This window comes from Callithrix jacchus, chromosome 15 (genome assembly GCF_049354715.1).
Source record: "Callithrix jacchus isolate 240 chromosome 15, calJac240_pri, whole genome shotgun sequence".
Lineage (NCBI taxonomy): Eukaryota > Metazoa > Chordata > Mammalia > Primates > Cebidae > Callithrix > Callithrix jacchus.
The window spans coordinates 11,122,272-11,144,742 of NC_133516.1; the positions used below are offsets into that span (position 1 = coordinate 11,122,272).

The 22,471-nt window shown below is 34.9% G+C and overlaps 1 protein-coding gene across 8 annotated transcripts in view; it reads left to right on the forward strand.

Moving 5' to 3' along the window:
* ATP11B (ATPase phospholipid transporting 11B (putative)) overlaps window positions 1-22,471 on the forward strand; it is a 121,062-nt gene that overhangs the window by 61,331 nt on the left and 37,260 nt on the right. For all 8 annotated transcript variants that reach the window (XR_008476575.2, XR_013527022.1, XR_013527023.1 and 5 more), the window contains exons 12-21: window positions 821-1,018; window positions 6,816-7,058; window positions 7,621-7,796; window positions 8,574-8,642; window positions 10,237-10,310; window positions 10,387-10,490; window positions 12,256-12,437; window positions 12,625-12,828; window positions 18,311-18,464; window positions 20,221-20,323. Coding sequence is in view for 4 of the 8 variants with exons in the window: in XM_035274589.3 (XP_035130480.1) it covers window positions 821-1,018; window positions 6,816-7,058; window positions 7,621-7,796; window positions 8,574-8,642; window positions 10,237-10,310; window positions 10,387-10,490; window positions 12,256-12,437; window positions 12,625-12,828; window positions 18,311-18,464; window positions 20,221-20,323 (1,507 nt within the window). In the remaining 4 variants the exon portion in view is untranslated. The remainder of the gene's footprint in view (window positions 1-820; window positions 1,019-6,815; window positions 7,059-7,620; window positions 7,797-8,573; window positions 8,643-10,236; window positions 10,311-10,386; window positions 10,491-12,255; window positions 12,438-12,624; window positions 12,829-18,310; window positions 18,465-20,220; window positions 20,324-22,471) is intronic.

The window sequence follows — 22,471 nt, forward strand, 5'->3', positions numbered from 1 at the left end:
ACTATATCTTATAAAAATGAATCAGAGTAAATGGTTGTATTTTTAATTTTGTCTGAATAATTCAAGGATGCTTATTACCAGTCTTAACATGAAGTAATATGCAAATTATATCATGTTTTAATTGATTAAACATCAACTACCAAGAGAATTTAACCTAAAATTTTGGTAAATAATTGTTCTCCAAATTTCACTTTAGATTAAAGTCTATGCATTAGAGGACAGGATCTCAAGAAACTACAAAGCAAATCATCACAGGGTCATATTTGTAATGTCATTCACAGTTAGGTACTTTTTCTTTCACAAATGCATGTTGAAATATGGAGCTGCTAAAGCCATTGAAGTAGGCTATTCCTATGTAATTTCTACTTAAGAGTTATAATTTCCAGCACTTTTAGCCTCACACTTACTTTATAACTTTTTACGAGTTACACTCACCTTTTAGTAGTTACTTGATTTTGAAGGGTAGTAGAAGAATGAGATAAGTACACTCCAGAGATTATAATTTTGCCAAAGGTAGTTTCAGTCTTACCAGGCTTTTTGTTAGCTTTTGAAAGTAACAAATTAACTTATTTGAATTTAACCTTTTCTTCATTTACTTCAACGAGATTCTAATGAGTGATAAAATAAACAGGAAATGTAATGTTAAAAAGTCAATTCAATAAATGAAATTCAGTAAATGAAATTCAATTCATGAGTCTATTCTAACTTACTATAGTTGATGGTCTATGTAGGTATGAAACTTTCTGGTAATTTTCTTCAGTAATATTGAAGAAATTCTAGTGTTTATTTTCTTGTCAAACAATTATTTCCTCTTTTCTAGATTCTGAGGTTTATTTCGGACTTCCTTGCTTTTTTGGTTCTCTACAATTTCATCATTCCAATTTCATTATATGTGACAGTTGAAATGCAGAAATTTCTTGGATCATTTTTTATTGGCTGGGATCTTGATCTGTATCATGAAGAATCAGATCAGAAAGCTCAAGTCAATACTTCTGATCTGAATGAAGAGCTTGGACAGGTGAAAATTATCCTAATATTTTGTTTTTCTAATTTTTTATTTTTATCAAAGCAATACATGTACAAAGATTAATGTAACAAGATATTACAGTGCTTATATCAAAACAACCCTCCTTCGCTCCACTCCTAGCTGTTTCCAGTTTTTAAACCCTAAGTTACTTATTTTGTTATTTACCACTATATTTCTATTTGATACTCATTCTTAAGTTTTAGACATTATCTACTATGGAATATACAGACAACTCATACTACTCTTCCCACACACATACCCAGACACATATCCACTTTGCTTCTCCATAGTCCCCTAATATTATCATATCACAATTTGGGATTTCATAAAATTTTTATTAACTTTACTATGATTGTTTTAATACTGTTCACTAATTCCCACTTCTGTAGGTGTGCCCTGTAATACTATAATTACATTTCCATTCTTATACATTTTGTTTTCTCAAGAGTTAATTGCTCTATTTTTTCATTTTCTTAGTTTTCATATACCCCAAACAAGTCTCTGATAATATGTAGCATGTCTACACAGTCAAACATATCAGGTAATCTAGGAGTTTTTTCTTCCTCCCCACCTTCCTTTTTTTTTTTTTTTTTTTTTTTTTTTTGGTAGCCGTGTCTTTGGAGGCTTTCACCTTTCTGCTCCAATTGGACTTAATCTTTTGTTCTTTCTGGGCTTGCTTCTCAGCTGTCACTCTGGACTTCCCTTTACCATCACCTTGGAAATTCTGCTGCCTCTCTCCTGTTTTGGATCTCCTTTTTCTCACATCCCATGTCTTCCCACCTGTAGCTTACTTTCTTTTGGTGCTGCACATCTTCTAATAACTTCCTGAGAAAGGATGTGAGAGGAAAATATTTTGAAACTTGGCATGTCTGAAAACATCTTTATTCTCTTTTCATACTTGATTAATGGTATTACATTCCAGATTGGAATCTTCAGAAATTTGAAGGCATTTTATTGTTTTCCAACCTCCAGTTCTGCTGTTTAGAAATCCAGTACCATTCTGATTCCCAATTCTTTATGTATGATCTGTTGTTTTATCTCTGGAAGCTTTAGGATTTCCTTATGCAGTCGTTCTGAAATTCATGATGGTGTACTTTGGTGTTGGTTTCTCCTTTTTTATTTTTTCTTTCATTGGCAATGAATTCTCTGAGTCTTTTCAGCCTGGAAACACATATTTTTCAATTCTAGGAAATGTTCTTGTGTTATTTCTTTTATAGCATGTCTTTCTATGTTTTTCTTCTTTTGAAACTTACTGTTTGCATGTGATACTGCTTATATTGACCCTTTAGTTCTCTTACTTCAATTTTCAGTTTTCATTTATTTGTTTTTATATTCTACTTTCTGGTAGAATTTCTCTGCTTTCTCTTTTTTCAGTATCTTTTGATTTATTTCTGCTATAATACTTTTAATTTCTAGTATTTTGGTATTCTCTGAATAGTTTTTTAAAATTGCATTTTATTCCATTTCTTGAACATAATCTATTTTTTTATCTTTTTGAGGATATTAATGACAGTTAAAAGTCTTCTTCCGCTCCTTTGCTTGTAGTTCATTTTCCAGAACAATCAATTCTGCTATAATGTGATACATGCATTCCTAAAATTCATTGCATAATGCAAAATTGCTTAGTAAAAGCCATAGGGTTTATGAGAGAATGGGATTAGGGGCACAACACAAAAACTTCATCAGTAATGCATTTAAAAAAAATAGAAATCGAATAAAAATAGCACTTGCCAAATTGTTAATAAATACACAAATACTTCAGTGAATATAGCACTTACCTGGAAGAGATCTGAAGTTTGCCTATGGAAGACAGGCATCAGAAGGGTTGTATATGTTACTGTTAAGTGTTAGAAAGAAGGTTATCTGAAATCAGAGGGAAGGTTGTAATACTAGATGTGGATGAGTGTGACTCATAACACATGGTGAACTGAGACAGTAACTGAGGTTTGGGCAAAATTTGAGCAAAGTTTGCATTATGCTCAAATTGTCCCTTTATGTATCAGTTGCATTGGGATAAATTCATGTTTTGAAGACAGTGTTACAGCAGAACTGATTATAATTTGTTTCAGATTTAACCTTTTATTTAGGAGTGATCCTAAAATGAATGCTAATCTTTGGCTGTCATCAAGTTTAAAAGTGCTCTACCCACGTGGCTGAGGTGAGAGGATCACTTGAGCCCAGGAAGTCGAGGTTGCAGTGAGCCATGATCGCACCACTGCACTCCAGCCTGGGCAACAGAGTAAGACTCGGTCTCAAAAAAAATAAAAAATAAAAAATAAAAATAAGGCTGGGCTCAGTGGCTCGTGCTTATAATCCCAGTACTTTGGGAGGCCCAGGTGGGTGGATTGCTTGAGCCCAGGAGTTCAAGACCAGCCTGGACAACATGGCAAAACCCTGTCTCTACAAAAAAATACAAAAACAAAAAATACATAATTTAGTTGGAATACAAAAATTAGCCAGGTGCAGTGGTTTGCACCTGTAGTCCCAGCTACTTGGGATGCTAAGGTAGGATAATCGCTTGAGTGCAGGAGGTGGAGGTTACGGTGAGCCAAAATCGTGCCATTACACTCCAGCCTGGGCGACAGGAACGAAACCCTGTCTCAAAAAAAAAAAAAGTAAGGCAATGATATACTTATCAGAAGCTATTGATACATTGGGCCACATCTTAAGGTAATGGACTGACAAGCCCACCAGGTAATGTTTATGCTCCTTATAACTGCTGGAGCTGGCCAATGGAAATCTGTTTTTAGTGCGCTGCCGTACCTCTGTGTTCAGCTGTCTGTGGAGTCCAGATTCTTTCCGGTTCATCCTGCTTAAGGAATACACCTACTAGCTGTTGATCCAGTAAACAAGGGGTATTCTGAAGTTCACAACTTTTAAAGAGATTTCAGAATTTAAACTACTCCTGATACTCTGTATTTTCAGCCTCATCCTGTACTCCCACATTCAGGGGTGGTATGTTACTTCCTGAGAGTTTGTAAGAATGGGTTTCTTCATCACTTGGGTTTCAGATTCTAAGTTCTGGTAAATCAGTATCACTCATTCATTTCCTTTCCATCTTCCAAATTTGTGTCACTCTTGCATCTCATGTTGACTTTTTTACCATTATTTTTGTTCTTTTTTTATTTTTTTATCTTCATGGTGAAGTTGTAAGAGAAGCAGAGATAATTAAATGTGTTTAACCTGTCATATTTAACCACAAGTTGATCCATTTATTTTTAGTAGCATTTAGGAGGCCTTAATATTTATGTTAAATAATAATTCATGTCACATTTATTTAATTATATATCATATATTTAAGACTGAAAGGCCCGTTTTTACTTTTCTGAACAAAATTTTTCCAATCTTTGACCTTTTCTTTCTCAACTCTCTTCCCCTCCTTTTTCCTTCATGATAGAATTCTTGTTTGTCTGGAGCCTCACACTGTGGATGCATACCCGTGTCTGCTTCTCTCTTGCCCTCCTTTTTCCTTCATGATAGAATTGTTTTTCTGGAGCCTCACACTGTGGATGCATTCCCATGTCTGCTTTGTCTTCAAGAAACTTCTGGTGATCATTTCTTTAATTACTAATTTTCCCAGCCCCTCTTTCTGCTTTTGAAACTGCAAGTATGTCTTATATGTTCATTGCTTCTATTCCTGTTTTGTCTTTGTACCAATGAAATCTTTATTTCATATTTTTCTACGCTTTTTTATTTTCATATTATCCAAGAAACAACTCTTAGGAGGGTTTACAGTGGTGACCTGTTTATCTCCAAAATTAAAAGATTAAACTTCTTGATTTTATATATATACTTTTAAATCAAAGTTATTTTATTTATCCCTACCATCTAATCTTTTTTCTAAAGAATTCTCCATTACTGATAAGTCAGTCTGTATTCTAGTCACCTCTGGAGTATTATTTCTGTTTGGTTGCTAATGTAGCTTATATATTTTCTTTATAAGTCATTCCTCATTCTTCCTGATCTACATGTGTGGGGTTTTTTAAATTAACTTGCATGGGGTCTTTATATTTACCTTTAAATTTCAACTCAACATTGCTATAGATACTGGACAAAATTTAATATCAAATAGCAAAGATAAAATATTCTCTTATTTCCAGTTTCATCATTTATTTGCTTTTTGACTTTAAGAAAGATACTTAGCCTTACTCCTCCTCAGTTTCTTCTCTAAAATGTACGTTATGCCTACCTCCTGAGTTGTTAAGAGGATTTAATTAATTCAAACACTTACCAGTACTTGGAATATAGTAAGTGCTGTACAATTATTGGCTTTTATTATTTTACACATAGCAGAATTTCTATGTCTCAGTTGTTATATTTTTCTTTACTATTCCCCAAAATTTGATCCTTGAAGTACAGTTTCTCACTTACCTTTATTTCTTGGTCAAAACAATTTTTTTGCCAAATTTAAGCCTGCCTTTCTTTTTGGATATTGATCTTTATTCCTGGAATTTTGCTGAACTCATTTATTCTTTTTTTTTTTTTTTAAGTGAATTTCTTGGGGTTTTCTGTATACAAGGTCATATCATGTGGAAATGGAGATGGTTTTATCTCTTATTTTCCAGTCATGTTAACTTTTATTTCCCATTTTTTGCCTAATCATCATGGCTAGAACCTTAAGTACAATGCTGAGTAAAAGTAACAAGAGCAGTCTTATTCCTGATCTTAGGAAGACAGCTCTCAGTCTCTCTCTCCATGATGTTAGCCGTGAGTTTTTAATAGATACCCTTTATCAGGCTGAGGAACTTCTTAGTCCTAGTTTGTTGAATGCTTTTATCATGAAGGTATTAGATTTTTATCAAATGCTTTTTCTGCACCAATTTTGGTGGTTATTTTATTAATAAAATGAAGGTCAAGTACCATATTAATAAAATATGATGGATTACATTGATTTTTTTTAAATGTTGACTCAATCGTGCAATTCTTGGTATAAATCCCACCTTTTGTAGTATATAATTCTTTTTATGTGTTTCTGGAGTTGATTTGCATCTCTTTATAAGGGATGTTGGTCTGTAGCTTGTTTCTTTTCTTGTGATTTCTACATCCCTTTTTAAAGGACTTCTTTCTCAAGTCATTATTACAGTAACCAAATTTTCATGATGATCCTGGTTGGATCAAGACTTGATTATTACATCCTTCTTTTCATTGACCTACTTTCTTTTAAAGAAATTTTTCTGGAATTAATCTCCAAAGGTAATAAAATAATTTGTCTTACCTACTTTTAAAAAAAATACTATATTTTCCTTTTAAACATTCATTCTTTTCTCTAAATTTGTTATCTGTCCTCAGTTTCAGCTTCTGTTTTAGACAGTTGGCCCTGCTAATGTCTTGTGTTGCTATTGCTGTCATTGTGTATTCCTGTTCCCAGTGCTGCTCTGTTTTTCTCCTCACTTAGATACCCTTTCACATTCTATGTTATTAAGCATCCTTTCCACTCTGCTTCAGAGATAATTCTTGAGTTTTACTACTTAAAATACCTCAGCCAAGAAACAGAAAATACGCATTAATACCAAATTCTCAGTCAGTTCTAAAGATAAACGAGTACCTAAAGATGCCACAAACTTCAAAATCTATCTATGTAGCTTTAAACTATTTTGTATTACCCTGTTTTCCTTCCTTGGCATCTTTATGTATTTAATTGTGCTTGGATTATAAGAATCTTAGCATCCATATATCATTATTAATAGATAAACTTGACTTCAGGAGAGCGAGGACAGGGGTTTTTTTCTTGTTTAACATAGAACCATGAACACAAAGGTTTATTTTCTTTTGTTTTCTATCTGTATAGGTAGAGTACCTGTTCACAGATAAAACTGGTACATTAACAGAAAATGAGATGCAGTTTCGGGAATGTTCAATTAATGGCATGAAATACCAAGAAATCAATGGTAGACTTGTGCCTGAAGGACCAACACCAGACTCTTCAGAAGGAAACTTATCTTATCTTAGCAGTTTATCCCATCTTAACAACTTATCCCATCTTACAGCCAGTTCCTGTTTCAGAACCAGTCCTGAAAATGAAACTGAACTAGTAAGTAATGTTTACATTAATAAATAAGGGTTTCAAATGAAATAATTCTCTTCAGTAGTTGATGAGTTATAGAAAAAAAGTTTGTGTTAGTGGAGCAAGGAATATATATTTGAAAGTCATATCTTTGATTCAACACTATAAAATATCCTAAGAATATGTGGTTACAGCCCAGTTTAACTTATTTAATATATATATATCTGCCTCAGCTCTTTGAGTATTTAAATGGAACGTAATTAAGAAAAGCTCCTTACTGCCTTGAAGTGAAGAAGACTTTGTTTGAAAAATAGAGCTTAAACTTACTTAATACTTTCTGAGACCTCGCTTTTTCTATAAAGTGTTCCCCTCTACTTGCAGTTTGGTTGTACCCCCTAAAAATTGCTCATGTGATGAAGAGTCCTAAGCAAATGTGACATTTTACTTTATGAAGGCAGAAACAGCCAACTATTCAGGCAATCAAGGTTGTAGCACTCTTGTTCTAGATCTTAGAATTATGCTTCTGGTTTCCAAAAATGATATTTAGAAATGGTATTTTTATTATGAATATTAATTATATTTTTTACAGATTAAAGAACATGATCTCTTCTTTAAAGCAGTCAGTCTTTGTCACACTGTACAGATTAGCAGTGTTCAGACTGAATGCATTGGTGATGGTCCCTGGCAGTCCAACCTGGCACCTTCACAGTTGGAGTACTATGCATCTTCACCAGATGAAAAGGCTCTAGTAGAAGCTGCTGCAAGGTAATTTAGTCTAATTTCTAAATCTTCAGAAAAACACCTTTTAAATAAGTGTAACAGTATTAGAGTCATCATTTAAAATTTTCAAACATAAATTCACTTTATTGTCAGAATACATATAAATACATAAAAATAGAAGTATAATTAAATTTTAAATGAGAATTTGAAGTCATTTTAGTAACAAGCTTGCATTGAATCATTTTTTAAGATCTCTTTGAAAGTCTGAGTACTAAAAAGTCCGTGTAATAGAATTTATGAAAAATGCTTGTGTATGTGTTGTATTACATCACCTCTGATATTTCTAGTTCTTAAAGGTATATATATACATATATGTATATATTTTGTTTGTTTGTTTTTGAGATGGAGTCTCACTCTGTCACCAAGAGTGGCGTGAGCTCAGCTCACTATACCCTCTGCCTCCAGAGTTCAGGTGATTCTCCTGCCTCAGCCTTCTGAATAGCTGGGACCACAGGCACAGGCCACCACACCTGGCTAATTTTTGTATTTTTAGTAGAGATGGGTTTTTGCCATGTTAACCAGGCTGGTCTTGAACTCCTAACCTCATGTGATCAACCTGCCTTGGCCTCCCACAGTGCTGGGATTACAGGCATCAGCCAGCACTTCTGGCACCAAAGTAGTGATGTATTATTAAGAGAAAATATTTTTAAATGTATTTGAAACTTTTATTTTAAATGTTTTTATTCAAATTAAGCTATAGTGACATTGTGAAGTATGCAGTGTTGTTTTTAAGTCTCACTTTTTTATCCTTTTAATGTCTAGGATTGGTATTGTATTTATTGGCAATTCTGAAGAAACTATGGAAGTTAAAACACTTGGAAAACTGGAACGGTAATTTTTTTCACATATTGGAATGTTCTCTGTGTTAAGTGTATACAATATAGAATAGGGATCAGTAAACTATAGCTCACAGGGCAAATCTGGCCTACTTTTTTGTTTTTGTACAGCCCACAAATTCCTTTTTTTTTTGAGGCAGAATCTTGCTCTGTCACCCAGGCTGAAGTGCAGTGGCACAATATTGGCTCACTCAGCCTCCACCTCCCACGTTTAAGCAATACTTGTGCCTCAGCCTCCCGAGTAGCTGGGATTTCATGCATGCACCACTGTGCCTGGCTAATACTTGTATTTTTAGTGGAGATGTTGACCACGCTGGTCTGGAACTCCTAGCCTCAAGAGATTCACCCACCTTGGCCTCCCAAAATACTGGGATTACAGGTGTGAGCCACCGTGCCCAGCCCACATTGCATTTTTAAAGGGTTGTTTTAAAAAGAAGTAAGAATATGCAACAGAGACTATATATGGCCTGCAAAGCCTGAAATATTTACTCTTGTCCTTTACAGAAAAAGTTACTGAACTCTGCTCTAGAATGATATTAACATTATATTGTATCTCATCATAGTTACAACAGTAGTCTGCTTTATTATTTAATCTATATTTTAGCTTAGTGATTCTGAAATTTACTTGTATGTTTATTTTGAGATGCTCCTGGGTAATGAGTTTCATAGGTTCCTCCTCATTGAATAAAGAAAACTTTCCTTCTATTTCCTGTGATTTTTATCTTTCACACACAAAGGAACAGCTGTCTACATCTAGTTTTTTCATTCTTTGATAAATTAATTCATGTTTAATATCATTATTCCTTTCATGGTTTTAGCAGTTCTGATTATGTGTCAATTCCAGCTGTGCTTTTCCAAACTATGCTTTTGCATACTAAATAGGGCCCATTCCTTGGCTACTTTCATGTGAGAGCCTGACTAGCTTATTTCATTAACTTATAAAGCATTATTCAACTCATTGTTTTTCTTTGAGATATGTAAAGATTTCATACATAAATCACCATGTAAGATTCATCTGGAAGACTTTAAGCCACACCTCACCTAGCCACACAAATTCTTCTATACCTTCCTAGAGAGGCACTAGGGAATGCACCCCTACACACACACCCAGGTTCACAGTCACTGCTGTAATGAGCCTTTGATATTAATGTGTGTTGTGTTTGTCAGGTGTGTTAGAATAGAAAAGAGGGTTGAGAATCACCTTTTTTAGTCAGAAAAACATGGGGCTGGGCTCATCTGGATTCCAGTCCTTGCTCTGCCACTCACACTCATCTGACTTTAGGCAAATTACTTAATCTTTCTGAGTTTAATCGTCCCTGTCTATAAAAATGAGGTAAGACCTACTTCTTTGGCTTCTCATGGGTATTAAATGATATATAAGGTATGTGAAATACATGGCATTTGGTAAGTACTCAATGTTAGTCTCTTCTGTTTCTTTCCTATTGTTAATGATGTATAACCTATCATTATGAAAATGAGATTAATTTCTTGTTCTAAATTAGCCATTTTATCTTATATATGGATTATTTCCATATAGTCACTTACTATTATTCAAAAATGTAAGTTTTTGTCTTTCTTATTTTCCTTAGGTACAAACTACTTCATATTCTGGAATTTGATTCAGATCGTAGGAGAATGAGTGTAATTGTTCAGGCACCTTCAGGTAACCAATCTAAACTTTCATGAATTGTTATTTATGTCATATTAGGAGTTTGATAACGCATATTTTTGGTCTCCAGGTGAGAAGTTATTATTTGCTAAAGGAGCCGAGTCATCAATTCTCCCTAAATGTATAGGTGGAGAAATAGAAAAAACCAGAATTCATGTAGATGAATTTGCTTTGGTAAGTGCAGATTTCTATGATGTAAAACACTGGGAAAGATATATTTATGAAAGATTTTGGACTTTATTTTTTATAATTTATCAAAAATTATGGAAATTCTGCAGTTGTGTTACACCATGTATTGGCTCCACATTCCTTTTGTGAAAGCTGGCTTTACTTGCGAAATGTATCTTCTCTTCAAACCTGTTTTGTATACAGAATACAGCCCTGAATACAGTCAGGTTGCAAGGTCTACTCAAACTATGCTATTTTAAGAGGGTATTTATTAAACAAATACAGGGTAATCCTAATGATATGGAGAAACTGGAACTGTTATACACATGTTGCTGGTAGGAGTATAAATGATACAACCACACTGAAAAATAATTTGGCTAAGTTCCTCAGAAGGTAAATACAGAGTGATTATATGACACAGCAGTTCTCCTGGGTGTACACCTAAGACAGCTGAAAGCATGTCCACGAAAAAACTTCATACATGAGTGTTCATAAGCAGCATTATTTCTAATAACTTAAATGTCCAACTAATGAGTGGATAGGCAAAATGTGGTATATCCATATAATGGAATATCATTTGGCTGTTAAAAGGAATGAAGTACTATATATACAATAAAATGGATGATCTTGAAAAGATTATACTGAGTGAAAGAAGCCAGTCAAAAAAGGCCATATGTTGCATTTATATGAAATATCCAGAATAGTCAATTTCATAGAGAAAGCAGATTAATGGTTGCCAGGGGCTGGAGGAAGGAGAGAAAGGAGAGTCCTTGTGGGATCAATGAGGTGTTGTGGATTTAGATAGTGGTGATAATTGCACAATTCTGTGAATATGAAAAAAAAAAAAACCCCACTGATTTGTGCTATTCGTAGAGGTGAATTTTATGGTATATGAATTATATCTCTCTTATTTACAAAGTAAAAAAATGTAGGGGAATCTTACTAAGTCAAAGAGCCATCATTCATGTAAATAGCAAAATTATTACACAGGTCTCTCACAGTCTTCATGATCTCTCATTTTTGCATGTCTATAAACGTATGCCCCATACCTCTGCTCATCTGCCTTTAACAGTTTATGGTTTTTCTCCCATAATTTGTTTCCTAATTGTTTATGTTCCAGTTTACTTAACCACATTGTAACATCTGTGAGAACAAAGACATTATTCTGCCTTATCACCATTTTAACATTTAAAATAATGCTGGCACATAGTTGGTGCTCAGAAAGTATTTGTAATAGAATGAATTAATTTATATATTAAAGCAGATGGTCCTTTTACTATTAAAAGAAGCACATTTATAGGTATGGGTCATTTATAAGTCAGGGAATGGTAGTATTTGGAAATCTGCTAAATAGTGTCATATAGTATTTTTAAGTCTACCCTTTCCAAGTTGTTATTAAAATATTTATTATGGGGCTCAGCACAACTCATGCCTGTAATCCCAGCACTTTGGAATGCTGAGGCAGTATCACTTGAGACCAGAAGTTTGAGACCAGCCTGGGCAATGTAGCGGGACCCCCATCTCTACCAAAAAATAGCCAGGTGTGGTGGCACATGTCTATAGTCTTAGCCACTCGGGAGACTGAGGCAGCAGGATCACTTGAGCCCAGGAGTGACACTTGATTTCCTGTCATTAGGTGATAGTACTTTTTAAATGATCTGTGATTGACTTTTGGTAATAGGTCCTCAGTATATTTGGGTAGTGACTTCCTGATTTTCTGTTAGCTATTTGTGTTCAGTTTTTGTCTTTAACTTTTGTTTGTTTATTTTAGAAAGGGCTAAGAACTCTGTGTATAGCATATAGAAAATTTACATCAAAAGAGTATGAAGAAATAGATAAACGCATATTTGAAGCCAGGACTGCCTTGCAGCAGCGGGAAGATAAATTAGCAAATGTTTTCCAGTTCATAGAGAAAGACCTGATACTACTTGGAGCCACAGCAGTAGAAGACAGGTAACTCAGACAAGTAAACAATATTACTTTTCTTTCATAAGAATTTTTCTAACCAAGTGTTCTAATATATAACACAAATTCTCTTTACTAACATCGTATGGTAAATTAATATATTTAAGATCAAAATAGAGAACTAAAGTCTTAATTTTTTTAAGTCAAGATATGCAATGTTTCTTTTTCTTTTCAGACTACAAGATAAAGTTCGAGAAACTATTGAAGCATTGAGAATGGCTGGTATCAAAGTATGGGTACTTACTGGAGATAAACATGAAACAGCTGTTAGTGTGAGTTTATCATGTGGCCATTTTCATAGAACCATGAACATCCTTGAACTTATAAATCAGAAATCAGACAGCGAATGTGCTGAACAACTAAGGCAGCTTGCCAGAAGGTAAGAATATAGGTATCTATATCATACCTTTCTGGGGTTAGCAAACTGTGGTTCCCCGGGCCCAATTATAGAGCCCGCTGTTACTGCCTGTTTTTTTACAGCCTATCAGTAGTTTTTACATTTTTTGATGGATGAAAAGAAATCCAAAGAATAATAATATTTTATGAAGTGAAAACTATGTGAAATTCAAATTTCATATAAAGTTTGATCGGAACACAGTCATATTCATATGTGTACATATTATCAATGAGTGTTCTTATGCTACAGCACCAGAATAGAGTAATTGCAGCAGAGACTTTACAAAAGTTTTCTCTCTTCAACTTCACGCTGCTGTCTGATACACTGCAAAGCACAGTGAGATACGTATAATGTGATAGTATTTGGAGTGGCCATGTAAAGCATCATATTGTGACGTTTTACTGTTTTTTTTTAGTGTCAGTATATGGCCTTCATATCAAAACAAGAAAAGTGGACTTTTAACATTACACTTTTAAAGCACTGGGGATAGGGGATTGTTTTATTTTTCAATTAGATAGCAAAGCATTGTTTATTATGCATTGATATGTTAGCTGTGCTACCTGTTTGAAAAGACATTTTCTTTTTTTTTTTTTTTTTTTTTTTTTGAGACCGAGTTTCGCTCTTGTTACCCAGGCTGGAGTGCAAGGGCGTGATCTCGGCTCACCACAACCTCTGCCTCCTGGGTTCAGGCAATTCTCCTGCCTCAGCCTCCTGAGTAGCTGGGATTACAGGCACGCGCCACCATGCCCAGCTAATTTTTTTTTTGTATTTTTAGTAGAGACAAGGTTTCACCGTGTTGACCAGGATGGTCTCGATCTCTTGACCTCGTGATCCACCCACCTTGGCCTCCCAAAGTGTAAAAAGACATTTTCAAAGATGAATTATAAATCTCATTACATACAGAGCTATTGTATTGAAATGTAAAAATCTCATTACAGATGGTCATTAACAGATGAACAGTTGCGGTGTTAACTTTGAACCCCAATTAAACAAAAATCCCTTGCCCAAAAGAAATATTTTTATTTTTCTCATCAGTAAACCTCTGTTATTTAAAAAATCATACTCAATGATTACTACATTTTTAACTTAGTGAAATTTTCTTGATTTTTTTTTTCTCTCTTATTATATAACTACCTATATCCTCAATTTTGCCTCCTGGCTCACAAAACCTAAAATTGAAATATTTACTCTCTGGCCCATAACAGGAAACATTTGCCAACCCTTGATCTAGTTTGCATGACCAAGCCACATTTTACTGTTCAAGATTTTTTAATAAGAATTTATACTCTAAATTCTGTCTTTCTTGTAAATCCATCTTTTATAGGCATATCAAATTTCTACCCCATCTGGGGGCAAATGATGCCCCTTTAACACAGTTCAGTTTCTCCCAGTAAACTAAGGAGGACTTCATTTGAGCGTCAGGGCTGCTTGCGTAAGCATGTTAGGTCTCCTGCAGCTTTCTGTTGATTGCTGTCTGGTAATACTAATCCAGAAAAATAAACAAAAAGAGACAATATCATAGCTGTTAATATACAATCAATGTTTTATTTATATTTTTTTACACAGGCAATTGATGTGATACTAAAGCCTAGAGTTCATCTTTTCAAGACCTATTTCATAGATATTTTTAAAAGATAGTACAGGGTCTTTTAAAAATATCTCTTAAGTAGGGTGACACTGGGTCTGGGTGCAAAAAGGTAATTGATTTAGGTAATTATACTACAATTTTGGGACAGCGTCAACAACATTGTGGTTGCTTCAGCGTTTAAACACTGCAGTATGACGAACTTCCTAAAACACAAATTATTTGCTCAGAATTACTTACTTTATATATGCCTTTTTAAATATTTTTTTTCTGGCTGGGCACCTGGCTCATGCCTCTAATCCCAACACTGGGAGGCTCAGGTGGTTCGCTTGAGTACAGGAGTTTGAGACCAACATGGTCAACATAACGAGGCCCTGTCCCCACAAAAAATTTAAACGTTAGCCAGGTGTGGTGGCTTGTATCTGTAGTCCAAGCTACTCCAGAAGCTGAGGCAAGAGGATCACTTGAGCCCAGAAGTCCAAGGCTGCAGTGAACTGTGCTCTCGCCTAAAATTTTTTAAAATATTTTTCTGATTATAAAAATAATCAACGTCTACTTGAAAAATACTGAAAATTGTAAAGCATAAAGTGATTATATATAACAAAGTCATGAGAAGATTAATATTTGTAATTTAGGCTGTTTTCTTTAAGTCTTCTTTATAGAGGTGGTTTTAATATATATGCTAATCATTAGTACTCATTTCCTTTTTTGTATAAAAGCTGTATTATAAAACAAAGACTGTACTCTTAAAAGTGAATTTTAGGGTTGCCATCTTAGTCTGTTTGTGCTGCTGTAGCAAAATACCTGAGACTAGGTAATTTATGAAGAACAGAAATGTATTTCTCACAATTCTGGAGGCTGGGAAGTTGAAGATCAAGGCACCAGCAAGTTGTGTGGTGAGGGCTGCTCTCTGTTCCAAAGTGGTGCCTTGTTGTTGCTTCCTTTTGAAGGGAGGATTGCTGTGTCCTCACGGTGAAAGGGACGAACAGCAAGAGAAGGCAGACTGCTGAAGCCTCTTTGATCAGGGCATGAATCCATGCATGAAACTAAAGCCACTGTGACTTCATTGCTTTCCAAAGGCCCCACTTCATAACAACCGCCACAATGGCAATTAACTTCCAGAATGAATTGTGGAAGGGAATTGACATTCAAACCATAGCACTTACTATGTGAAATTTATGCTATATTTTAGAGAGATCTTTTTGATGGAATACATATTATGAGATAACCATATAAGTCAATAGGACCTGTGATTCACAGACTTTCAGGAAGTATCTGTTATAAAAATCCTGTGTTGAACAAAGAGTTTCATGCCTTTGAAAGCTTTATATATATATCCATTCCTTCACAGAGATATATTGTCATCTGTCTAGACATTTGGAACAGCGACATAAGGTGTGTTGTTTACACCCTGAATACTTACAGTGTGTAGGGAAAACAGAGAAGTAAATACACTGTCATAGTCCTGTCCCAACAGAACTGTAACTGAGGCAAGAACAGAAGCTCTGAGAGGACAGCAGAGAGAAGCTTCACCTAGCCCAGGGCTATCAGGGAGAGCTCTGGAACAACCAGTGACTGTGTTCCCTCCTGTGAGGCGAAATGTTCACTGGACAGAGAGTGACACTCAGAAGAAAAGGGGAGGCTGGGCACAGTGGCTCATAATCCTGATTTATAGGCACAGTGGCCTACAATCACTTTGGGAGGCCAAGGCAGGCAGATCACTTGAGTCTAGGAGTTCAAGACCAGCCTGGACAATGTAGTGAAACCCTGTCTCCACAAACAATACAGAAATTAGACGTGCATGGTAATACACGCTTGTAGTCCCAGCTACTTGGGAGGCTGAGATGGGAGGATGGATTGAACCAGGGAGGTTAAGGCTGCAGTGAGCTGTGATCGCACCACTGCACTCCATCCTGGGTGACAGAGTGAAATGCTGTCTCACTCTGTCAGCAAAGGGGGCAGTGCTTGCAAATTCAGAACTGAGAGAGAGGGGGACATATTCAAGGAAATAATTACAAACCATGGCCAGGGAGTGGTATAGATGGGACAGGGTATGAAGAGTAGTGATGCATGCATTTTAAATGCATGAGATGAGCAAATGCTACCTGTGTGCCAAAGATGTGGCTCCTTTTCCATATTTCTTAAATATTATTCCGTGGATTGTAAGGTCATAATATGATTCATGAAGCCTGTCCAGAGGAAAACCAAATTTCATGTGCCTTGAGAATGTTTCTGAGGAAAACTGATTTGCTCTGTCTCACTCTTGACTGCTAGCATTTCTGAGGCATGTTGCTTGGGTAGTGCTTTGGACAGGCTGAAGACGGTGGAGACAGCACAAATTGCCAAATAAAGTGTGGCTGATAGGGAAGAAAAATCTGATTATAAAAAATGGCAAAATATTGTGCTATAGTCAATATAGGTGTTGATTCCAGATATTGGAGAGTTAGTCATAATGAGAAAACTACATTTTATAAAATTGTATGCTGTAAAGTGAATTGCTTACCACTTACTACTGTAGCACAACCCAACAGTGATTAGGCATCCTATGAAAGACATCACCTTAACTTACAAAAGTTTTTATTATGAGACTAAAATCTATCAATATATGTTTAACTTTTGTAGCTTGTGCTCATTTAATAGTCTTCTCACTTCTTATTTTTAAATGGAGGGATAGTTCTTAGCAGAGGCTGTTGTTCTGTGAACCTGTGGTACTTGTGGGGTACCTATATAAACATTTTTATATAAGGTGTATATAGCACAGTGCTGTACTGAGTACTGGCTTTCAACAACATAACGGAGCTTATGTCAAAATATAAATCTAGGTATACTTCAGTCATCAAGAAAGTGTTATTACCAAAGGAGAACTGGGAAGAGGGGAGAATCAGTTTAATAAAATAGTGTGCTTAGTGATTTTGTTAATTTACATTCTGGTGTAGTCTCCTTACCTCTTCTGGCAACAAATGGTTTGCCCACCTTCCAGCAATGAGACTGTACTTGGAGTAGCTCCTATGTAGCGTATACCCACTTGTGAGGTGTTACCCATGTTCTCCCATAGTAACATCTACCATTACAATCCATCATAGATTTTCTATCGAATGACAGTATTGTTCCTTCATTCTTTTTCTTGCTTGTTATACATATGGTAAATCTTGATCGTTGGTTTTCCTGAACATTCTTGATTTCATATAGTTTTTTGAATCAGGATTTGCTAAATGTTTAATGTTTCGATTTTTGTAAGAATTTTCATACAGTTTGGGAGAATATCCTCGGATTATGTATTATAATTCACATTTTACAAAATATAATTACTATGTATATCATTTCATTGTGAAATTGAATATTAGGCCAGGAATAGCGGCTCACACCTGTAATCCCAGCACTCTGAGAGGCTGAGACAGGCAGATCACTTGAGGTCAGAAGTTTGAGACCAGCATTGGTGGGCAACATGGTGAAACCCTGTCTCTACTAAAAATAACAACAATTAGCCAATCATGGTGGCTCATGCCTATAGTCCCAGATACTTGGGAAGCTGAAGTTTAGCCACCGTGATTGGCTAAATTTCAGAGAGAATCACTTGAGCCCAGGATATCAGGGCTACAGTGAGCCCCTATACTCCAGCCTGGGTGACAAACCAAGACTGTTTCCAAAAGAAAAATAATTGAATATTATCTGTTTTACTCATCATATCAGTGACTCAGTTCTACTTCATTTTAAACTTAAGGTAATACAGCAGAGTTTGTTTCCTGACACATCAGTCTTATAACAGTAAGGGCTGTGGGTAAATAAGCTATCTCTCAGTAAGAATGTGTTGTTCTATATGAGTGTAAATAACATGGCTTCAAACTGTCTTACAGAGAATATAATTATTTTCTCTTTTAGAATTACAGAGGATCATGTGATTCAGCATGGGCTGGTAGTGGATGGGACCAGCCTGTCTCTTGCACTCAGGGAGCATGAAAAACTATTTATGGAAGTTTGCAGAAATTGTTCAGCTGTATTATGCTGTCGTATGGCTCCACTGCAGAAAGCAAAAGTATGTATATATGTTATAAAAAGTCCCATAAAGATATTTAGATATAAACATATTCTTTAAAGTTAATGCCTTACATAGTTTTATTTGGTGCTATACAGTATATAAGTTTTACTAGGAGTCAGTCACATCTCATATTATAAATTTTAACCATGTACAGTAGACTTTTGGAATTTTCAATGAGCTTCAACTATTCAGTGACCCAGAAAGTCTGTGATGAGTAGCAGTTTGTGATCTTGCAGAAATTAAACTGTGATAACTAATGTTTCACGAGTTAGTTACTTAGCAAGTGAAGGAGCCTAGTAAGAGACATCAGTCATTTGCACTGTCAGATGGTTCTGTTGATCTCCATTTACTCTTGGATTTTCATGAAGTGATAATTTGTTGTTATAGTGATATAGTTATATAACATTCTTATGAAGTGATAATTTTTTTGTTACTTTTTGCTATAAAGTGATAAAGCTTTAGTGCAAAAAGTTGAAAAACCAATTAACTTGAATGTAAAGCTTATATAAATTTCAGCTACCTATGTGATTCAAGTGAAAGCCTATATAAACATTTTTTTTTTTTTTTAGATGGAGTCGCACTCTGTCACCCAGGCTGGAGTGCAGTGACCCAATCTTGGTTCACTGTAACCTCGGTCTCCCAGGTTCAAGCGATTCTTCCAGCTCACATCCTGAGTAGCTGGGACTATAGGCACTCGCCACCATACCCAGCTAATTTTTGTATTTTTAGTAGAGTTGGGGTTTTACCATGTTGGCCAGGCTGGTCTTGAAGTCCACACCTCGTGATATGCCTGCCTTGGCCTCTTAAAGTGCTGGGACTACAGGCGTGAGCCACCGTGTGCCTGGACAAACATTTTTTATAAGTCTAAATTTGGAATTTGAAGTCTTAGACTGTTTTTCACAAATATCCTTTGCAATGCACATCTAAATATTATTTCCCATATAGGTCTAATAAATTAGACATCCAGTTTTTAGGGCTTCGTGGAATTTATTACAGTGCCTATGTTCTGATAATTCATGGACCTCAGTCTATGGAGACTAAAACTGGAGATCAAACAGAGCAAATACCAAGGTTCTTTTTTTTTTTTTTTTTTGAAACGGAGTTCCACTCCTGTTACCCAGGCTGGAATGCAATGGCACTATCTCGGCTCACCGCAACCTCCGCCTCCTGGGTTCAAGCAATTCTCCTGCCTCAGCCTCCTGAGTAGCTGGGACTACAGGTGCGCACCACCATGCCCAGCTAATTTTTGTATTTTTAGTAGAGACGGGGTTTCACCTTGTTGACCAGGAAGGTTCTTTATCAAAGTACATTCAAGAATTCCAAAGAAACAGTGTTTTTGAGTTCATTGAATTGAATCTTGATTTTTAAAATACATTTAAATTTTATTACAAAAGGAAACAATTATTTTTCTTTCATGTCAAATGAAAAAATAATTTCTTGAGAAAGAAAAAATTTTGCCTAACAGTTTAATTAAGTGCATTTTTTTACCCAGTTATTAATCCTTCTAATATTTAAGCTGTATTTAAGAGATTCTTGTTTCTCATCATAAAATCCATACCATTTCTGAAAGACATTTCTAAAATCTTGAGATACCCTCAAAAAAAAAGAACCTCAGTGCATATTATTATCTAATGTGAAATTAAATATTTCTTTCATTAGTGTTCTTACTAGAGTCGTTTTAGATAAATGACTTTATATAAATGCCAGAAAATTGAAAATGTGTCGTAAATAACTAATTCATTATGTCTTTCAGGTAATAAGACTAATAAAAATATCACCTGAGAAACCTATAACATTGGCTGTTGGTGATGGTGCTAATGACGTAAGCATGATACAAGAAGCCCATGTTGGCATAGGTGATTAATTTTTTCTGAAAAGTTTTTCCCAAACCTTTAAAGTTGGCAGTATTATTTGGTGGTTTTGAATTTTCTTTTTGTAGATTAAAGTGCAGTATCAAATTTGTGAATGAAAACTAAATGCAACATGGTAATGTAACACAGTGTACCCCATCAGAAACTTACTATAATTAAGCCCACTCTTACGTATATTTTCATTCCAAATTTTAGTTTCACATTTTAAATGGAATAAATACCACATTAGTGAATTTTGTCTTTGCCAGTTCTTTTTCATAGTGAAAGTAACTTTATTTTTACATACCATTTGTACCTTTTAAAGTACTTTCACATTATTTTACCTTTTTTAAATTCTAAATTTGTGATTTACATAGTTGCCCTTATGGTTCTTGTTTTAGAATGTTATTGTTACTCAGTTTATTTGTAAATCTAAAGATTCTACAGTGCATTTTAAAGATAATTGTAAAGGCAGGAAATTGCACCAAACAATAATAAAAATATAAAATCTCAAGTAGTTTTCTCATTTTAATAACCTTTATCGTTACTCTTTTCTATTTTTGCCTAAAACTTTTATTTGATTCAGGCTGCTAATATCATTTCATTATATGTAATTTATTAATCCTTTCCATTTTAGCTATGTAATCAATCTTATTATATAAATACAGAGCAAAATGAAAAGTTAGGCTTGGGATTTTTTTATGGAAGGATAAAATGTGAGAGTTAAGCTCATTTCTGTTCTGGAATAGTCTCTATAGTGTGCTAGATGGGTAGTTATTAGGTCTGGTCTTTTCCATGTGTCTCTCAAATAACTCCTTCCTCTTTCAGATCATTAACTCTTCATTTTGAAAACTTCTCCTTTTAGTTCGTATAAATCTTCATAGCAGCTTGATGACAACTTCCTAATCCATACATTTGAGGCCATAAAAACGTACAGTATTTATAACAGTTTGATTCTTCAATGGTAATAGGCAGACCAGTGACTAGAATGCATTCAAGCATCTGGAAGTTTAGAGTATAACAAAGGAAATACTTCAAATAAGCAGGAAAACAAATTATTTATTTTTAAAAAATGGATAAAACCTGTTAGTTATTTGGAAAAAAAGAGAAATTGGGTCTCTGTTACTTACAACAAAACAAATTCAGGATGAATTAGGATTTAAATAACTAATAAAGACCCAAAAAAATAGAAGAAAATTTAATGAATAATTCTGTTATTTGAGGACAACGCCAAAGCAAGGAACTATAGTTAACTTTAAGGAAAAGATTGTGCAGAGCTAAAAACTCCCAAAACAAATTTTAAAGACGAACTGGTAAAGAATATTTGTAAAATAGATGACAAAGTTTTAATAATCCTGGTTATGAAGTATTAACAGATTAATGAGAATAAGAATAACATTTCAGCGGAAGAATCTCAACATACGTGGAAGGATGTGAGCAATCAGTTGTCACAAAAGGAGAAATCAAAAAAGAATACTAAATGGATGAAAAAAAAAGTTCAGGCCAGGTGCGGTGACTCACGCCTCTAATCAAAGCACTTTGGGAGCCCAAGGCAGGCAGATCACGAGGTCAAGAGATCGAGACCATCCTGGCCAGCATGGTGAAACATCGTCTCTACTAAAAATACAAAAATTAGCTGGGCGTGGTGGTGCGTGCCTGTAGTCCCAGATACATGGGAGACTGAGGCAGGAGAATTGCTTGAACTGGACTCCAGCCTGGCGCCTGGGGACAGAGCAAGACTCTGTCTCAAAAAAAAAAAAAAAGAAAGAAAAAAAAAGTTCAGTCCCTCCAACAATGGAAATTAAAACTGCCTGTCAGATTAGTATGTACTGTAATGTATTACAAACATTGATAAGCCTGGAGTTGGTAAAGGTATAGATTAACAAATGGTCTTACACAACGTTACTGGCAGCATAAATTGGTATACCCTGCATCATTATTCAAAACAGAATTTTAAATGTATGCCTATTGACATTAAATTATGCATGCAGGAATTTCTTCTAGGAAAAAAATTGAGCATGTTAATAAAGATATACATTACAAGTATACATTATAAGCAATGTACATAATCTGGTAAGCAACAAAAGCAAATTATAAAAAAATAATTTTTTTTTTTGAGATTCTTCTGCCTTAGCCTCCTGAGCTAAAAGGTGC